At 35.1% G+C, this 7,500-nt stretch overlaps 1 protein-coding gene across 1 annotated transcript in view; it reads left to right on the top strand.

The window, feature by feature from the left end:
• LOC143041724 (uncharacterized) overlaps nt 1–7,500 on the top strand; it is a 75,603-nt gene that overhangs the window by 65,912 nt on the left and 2,191 nt on the right. Inside the window, exons 7-8 of the mRNA XM_076213736.1 lie at nt 32–158; nt 6,998–7,216. Coding sequence (XP_076069851.1) covers nt 32–158; nt 6,998–7,216 — 346 coding nt within the window. The remainder of the gene's footprint in view (nt 1–31; nt 159–6,997; nt 7,217–7,500) is intronic.

The raw sequence follows: 7,500 nt of genomic DNA, 5'->3' as shown, positions 1-7,500 counted from the left end.
CATTCTACTTACCTTTTTGGTCTAATTGCAGGTTATATCGCTCATGAACGTGCTGTACAAAATGTTTGATTCCCGTATTGAATGCTATGACGTATACAAAATTGAAACCATTGGTGATGCGTACATGGTTGCATCTGGACTACACATGCGCGATACTAGTAAGTATTGCATATTCATGAAAAAAGTTATACGATCCTAATGACTATTCTGTAACATTCCTGTCCATGAGTGATATCAAAGTATATTGCAATTACTCATTTAAGTGCTTATTGCTTGGCTCCATGCAAATATGCATTCACACGCATACAAACACACAAATAAACACACACACACACACACACTCACACACATACATACACACACACACACACACACACACACACACACACACACACACACACACACACACACACACACGCATACATACACACACACACACACACACACGCATACACACACACACACACACACACGCATACACACACACACACACACACACACACACATACACACATACATACAAACACACACACGCATACACACAAACTCACACACACACACACACACACACACACACACACACACACACACACACACACACACACACACACACATACACGCATATACGCACATATATGCACACATATACACAGCCCTAGGACTCCAGTTTCATTGATATTGAAATTCTTGCTTGCTCAATTGCACTTTTTACTGTATCTAACTTCTCTATTGTGTCTTTCTTCTATTATTATCATTGTCTTTTTCTCTCTTCTAACAGTTGAACTTCTCCCATAAATCATTGCTGCTAACGTTATGCTCTTGCCAATAAGAATTTTGTTGCACAGTTATTCTATCAATGAATATGTCAAATTTGTGATTTTTCGCCTCTTCCTTCCATCATTAACTTTTTTAAGTATATTCCTAATAGCATCAATTATTACTCCTAAATATTCCATTCTTTCATATATTTTTTCAGTGTTTACTTCATACTATATCATCAATAATTTTAATGACTGTTCATTAAAATGTCAATTTCTGTCAATGTGTTTTTGTTAGATTTAGCCTCAATGTATTATTTATTTTCTATTTCTGGTTTTGTTTACTAGTTATTTTTTTCTTCTCTTTGTCTCTTAAGTATCACCCAAATTCATTTCTAGTTGTTTCGCTTTCTTTATCAGTGTCCATTTTTCTATTATATTTATCACATTTACTGTGTAATTTATCTTGTTTGATGTATGTCTTTGTCACTATTTTCTAGATCTCAAATCTTATTCTTTTTCATTTTCACACATTCATTTTTATTATGATAGTTGTCTTACCATGTTTTTTCATGGTACATTGTATTTCCCTTCTCTGTCGCTCCAATTTCTCTTAACTCGACTTTTCTCTCTCTCTCTCTCTCTCTCAAAATTATCATCTACTGTTTGACAGCTTTTACTAGTAATTGTGTTATTTTACTGGTTAAATTCTTCTTGTAAGTAGTTTACTGTCTCATCTACTGTTTTTATTCGTTTTATCAACTGTTCGTTTGTTTAATTTCATTTCCCATTTTCCAAATACATTTCTTTCTAGTTAGTTACCTCTACATATTTCACAAAAACAAGTTAGATATTTCTACCACTTTGAACTCTTCCTTTGTTATTTCCTCGCGATATGGGTGATATTATGAATAATGATACTAATACCTGTGCCCCTTTTGATTCCTTCCGAAGACCTCATAACATTGATCACAATTTCCTTTATATTCTCTCTTCCCCTTCACCCATCCTTTCCACGTTCATCTTTTTTATCTTCTGCAGTTCCCTTTTTTAATTTTATTTTTACTTATTTCTCATCTTCAATATTTTCATTTTGATTCAATATATCTATACTATTTACCATACAAAGCGTAATTTACTAGGAATAAATTTGTCTCACTACATACATTACTTTTCGGCAAACTTAAATCCCTTTCTCTTCGATCGGATTTGCCTATTTTCTCTTGTCTCACATTTACATAAAACAATTCTATTTGGTTTCTTTCACTTACAGTGCATAATTTTCACTCACTTATATATTGTTTTAGATTTACACTACCATTTACCGTATGTGATCCTACACGATCTTAGATTACATGCTTTAATTACATATATATATATATACAATATATATGTATATATATATGTATATATATATATATATATATATATATGTATATATATGTATGTATATATATATACATATATATTATGTATATATATAGATGTATATACATATGTATATATATCATATATGCATATATATACATATATATATATATATATATATATATATATATATATATTGGTAGGAGGCCATGTTGTATACATGATTTCAAGAAGTCTACAGCGACAATGGCGTTGTTGAGCTTATATTGAAGCTTTAATTTCTCTCGTGCAACAAGTTTCTGTGCTGGTTACAAATAGATGAGAAGGTGTCCAAAAGACATTTGGTGCGGTTTTCTCTTTTTTTTTTTTTTTTTTTTTTTCCTCCAATACGTATTTCGGAATTACTCGGTCATCCTCAGGGAGGGAGTTACAATGTTTTGGTGATTAGAAGGGTTTATATACAGGCCGTACATTGGCCGAACACTGGGAGAGGTCATTGCCTATAGCCGTGATCCGTGGATTGTGGAAATGGGTGTAGTTGTTTGTGTTATGTGCGTCTACTGCTTGGGAGTGTGGTTGTGGGCATGAGTTGTATGTTAATGGAAGGTCTTTCTATGTAAATGTTCACTGCTTCGGCCATCTTAAGGCGAAGGGGGTCGTGAGCTTTGTAAATTATTTTAGTGTTTTCGTTTAGTGTTTGTCTGGTGATGGTGGTTTTGTGTTCTTTTATCATGTGTGTTTTGATGGCGCCATTCTGGAGGTGGTATGTGAGTCTTTTGGAAAGGGTCATGGAAGTCATGCCAATGTATGAGGAGGTGCGGTGCTGACAATCACCGACAGGGCAATCGAACTTATACACGACGTTGACTTCTTGTAGGGGAGGGTTTGGGGGCTGGCTGTTGTTCTTCATTACCAGGGTGTGTGTTCTAGAGGTTTTGTAGTATATGATTAGGCGTATCTTAGTGTCTGGGTTGATGGGTCGAATGTTACGTGTGATAATATTTCGAAGTGTTCTTTCGTCTTCTTTGTAGCCGGTGTTCATATGTCCTTTGTAGTACAGATCTAGTGTTGGTATATTGGTGTTTGTAGGTGTTGGTTGGGCGATAAAGAAGTTCATCTTGTTTTTGATGATGGATTCGATGGAGTGCTGTGGATAGCCGTTGTTGAAGAGTAGTGTTGTTATACGTTGTAGTTCGTTATTCGTAGTTTTCCATGTACTGCTGTGGGAGAAGGCTCTGTTCACTAGTGATCGGATGACACTTTGTTTGTAGCGTTCTGGGCATTCGCTACTGCCTTTAAGGCAGAAACCGAGGTTAGTGTCTTTGACGTAGACTTCAGTTGTGAATCGATCTACAGCTGTGCCTACTAGTATATCTAAGAAGGGGAGAGTGCCACACTGCACACTTTTTATATTCCTTTTCATACACAAGATCCAAGTACTTATCAGCAATATCTTTTCTGGATGGAGGAATATAACCTGGCCTCAGGTTCTGAACCATCTTGAGAAACTGAGGATGCTGAACAAGACGAAATGGTAAATTTATAGCAAATATAATTCTTGCAACTTCTTTGTCGAGATTTTCCTTTTGAGAGGCTGAAGTTTTTATGATAAATCTGTCCAGAGATTTTGATGACTTTCTTTTAGATGAAAATTATTTAGCAGAAGTGGCGCCTGTGGAGGAGTCTGATATTGACCTTTTTAAGGGTGGAGTCAGGTTTGCAGATAATTCGAGTGGAGCCGATGATGAAGGTGATTGAAGCTGTTGATACAGATCCTGAAATGGAAATAGAAAATTTTAGCATATTGCATAATTTATAAATGAATAAATGAATGAATACAGTGTGATTTAGGCTACTTTTGAGTACAGTAGTTATTTTTTAGTTAATGATTATATTCACACAAGCCACTAAATTATTTGGAAATAATTAACAGGATATGAAATAGGTGGGCTTGGAATTCAGCCCACACAGGATTCAGTCCACTTTTAAATTCGCTAAAAATAATGGGTTAGTTGGGTTAGGTTAGGCTAAATCCCTTTGGACTGAATCCCATGTGGGGTGAATTCCAATGGAACCTATAGAATATATTACACAATGTTGAATGATATGAATAACAATCATCTAGGCCCCAAAATTGAGTGGGTACAGTATATTATAGTGATATAGTCATTACCCAAATTTAGAAGTAATTAAGTATCATCTCTTTAGGCCTTCACATTTTTATTGCACATGCTCTCCATTGTTCACCAAATTTATATAGTTGCGTATGAAAAGGGAGAAGTGCACACAATATAAGTAAAATTATTTACCTAGGTCATCAATTTCTTCTTCTGTATGCTGTGGCTGACCTTGGCATTTATCTCTGTGAGATTTTAATATTGACTTAATGCCCTGTAGTTCCTGGCTGCAGTCTTTACATTTAGCTCGGTACCCTTTGCCAGAAGTTGTTGGTAGTTTTTCAAAATAATTCCAGACAGGATGATTTTTTCTGCCTGAAGGAACCACTCTGTCAGGTCCAGAAGACATCCTTCCTGGTTGATTCCAAAGCAGCAACTGACTCAGTGAGAAGCTGCTTACCTAGACTAAGTTTCAACAAGAATCTTGTTGAAACTTGTTGTGGGCTGCACAAAGATATATACTACACGTTCCTTGTATACTTGTGGCAAGTCTATATAACACTGCTCCTTATATTGATATGCTAAAAATGTCCTTCAGCAATCAGATCGCATATCAGATAGCAATCCCACAATATCTAAAATCCATAAAAAAAGAATTATTTATATAAAAAAATCTGATTTAAATAAAAAAAATCTATATTTTTAAAGAAAAAAAAAATCGCCAATTCTGGTGTCCACTAACCTCATACAATAATACCTGTTAAGTTCGGCTAAAATTGGCATTTCAAAGCATAACAGTGCCTCAAAAATTGTTTATTTCACTATAAAAAATTATATTAACTTATACTGCATTGAATAAGTCAGTAGTTGATATATTTGTCTTATATACAATGTTAGGTTTCTAGTTTTTATACATTTGTCCAATATGAAATGTTAGGTTACAAAGAAATCAATGGCCTCCGCTAGCGGACTCAGGGATCTGGGTGCACACGTCCTGTGTAATAGTAGTCCTTGACATATATATATATATATATATATATATATATATATATATACATACATATATATATAAATCATTGAAAGTGATTGCTAAGTGTGCATTTATCATTGTCTTAAATGTTTTTTCCATATATCTCACTATGGATTTTTTGAAAGGAGGGCTATGACTTTACTGTAGGTGGTCATGTTTGCTATATCGAGATTTCGGGTTCAAGACCCTTCTTCAGTATCTCTTAGGAATATTCTATCTGGTCAGGATAAAAATTATTTCGGTGTTTTATTTAATGATGTTACTTTATATACTTAAGCTTCTGTACTTGCTCTTCACTGGGGGAGGTTACAAATCTCCTGGGAGAGGTTGCCTGGTAACTAAGGCAGTGATGAAATGTCACGTGCTAGGGGAAGCCTCCGACTTTGTGTCGTTACAAAATGTCGTATGTTTGGGCTTGTGGCAGTTGTGTCTCGGGGTTGGATTTGTGGCGTTATTTTTCATGGTTGAGTTTTTGGCGATTTGTCTCTTGTTTAGGAGGGTTTTAAAGTCATATGCTTTGATATTTATATTTGGGCTCAATTTTAATGTATAATGCTTATAAGACTGGGAGGAAATATGCATAGATGATAGACGCTTCCCAATATTAAAAGCATTATAAATTAAAGAGTTAAGCCCAAATCTAAACATAGAAGCAAATGACCTTAGGGACCTCCCAAGCATGAGACAAATCACCACAAATCCAAGCATGGGACATAATCTAACAAATCCAACCCCAAGACAAAAACGCAACAAGCCCAAACATACGACATTTTGCCAAACCATGAAGTCGGAGGCTTCCCTAGCACGTGACATCTCATCACTGCCTGACTTGCCAGGTAACCTCTTCCAGGTGACCGGTAACCTCCCCCAGTGAAGAGCAAATATAGAAACTTAAGTATATAAAGTAACATCATTAAATAAAACACTGGAATAATTCTTATCCTGACCAGATTAAATATTTTTAAAAGCTGTCTTGAGCCCGAAATTACGATATAGCAAATATGACCACCTACAGTGAAATCATAGACCTTTCAAAGGAACAAGTCCATAGTAAGACATATGGAAAATATATTTAAGAAAATAACACATACACAATTAGCCATCACTTTCAATTGAATATTTATGAGAAAATATCCTACCCATACATACTATATATATATATATGTGTATATATATATATATATATATATATATATATGTATATATATATATACATATATATATATATGCATATATATATGTATATATATATATATTATATACATATATATATATGTATATATGTACATATATATATATACATACACACACACACACACACACATATATATATACACACACACACACACATATATATATATATATATATATGTGTGTGTGTGTGTGTGTGTGTGTGTGTGTGTGTGTGTGTGTGTGTGTGTGTGTGTGTGTGTGTGTGTGTGTGTGTGTGTGTGTGTGTGTGTGTGTGTGTGTGTGTGTGTGTGTGTGTGTGTGTGTGTGTGTGTGTGTGTGTGTGTATGTGTGTGTGTATTGACTTGCCTGTACATTCGATCGCTGTGACTCACATACCCCATTAAACATCAAAATTTACTGATGTCATAGCTATAGAGAGAGACGTGGTTTTCCACAGCTAGGAGGATAAATATGACTTTGATATTAGTTGTTTAGTGGAAAAATTTTAAGCAAAGACCACATGATTACATCCCATCTCTAAAATCTTGCAGCCAAAGATCACGCGGCTGAGATTGCCGCCATGGCTATCGATCTCCTGCACGGAACGGAGAACTTCGTCATCCCTCACATGCCCGGCGAGAGGCTCCAGATCCGCATTGGCATCCACACGGGTCCCGCTGTGGCGGGCGTCATTGGAACCAAAATGCCACGCTACTGCCTTTTTGGCGACTCGGTCAACCTTGCTGCCAAGATTGAATCCACAGGCCTCCGTAATATAGCTCCACGTATTTGTCTCTTAAATACTGGCTATAAATTATTTCTTTGGTGTATCAATTGTTTTTTTATATTTTTAAAATAAGTGAATTCTCTGAGAGAGGCTGTTCAGCAATGAACTCAAAATGGCTGATTGATTGATTGATCATTTATTTCTAAGTCATTTTCAAAATTCCTTAACTCTCAAGGCCTCACTTTTAATATCAATTTTTCTGTATTTAAGATCTATATAATTTTCGAAATCACTTTTTCAGCACTCATTGTCTTTATTATTTTCAAC

This window comes from Oratosquilla oratoria, chromosome 31 (genome assembly GCF_046742065.1).
Source record: "Oratosquilla oratoria isolate Oo_2021 chromosome 31, ASM4674206v1, whole genome shotgun sequence".
Lineage (NCBI taxonomy): Eukaryota > Metazoa > Arthropoda > Malacostraca > Stomatopoda > Squillidae > Oratosquilla > Oratosquilla oratoria.
Note: the sequence above shows the minus strand (reverse complement) of the source record. Positions and strands in the feature narration are given on the sequence as shown.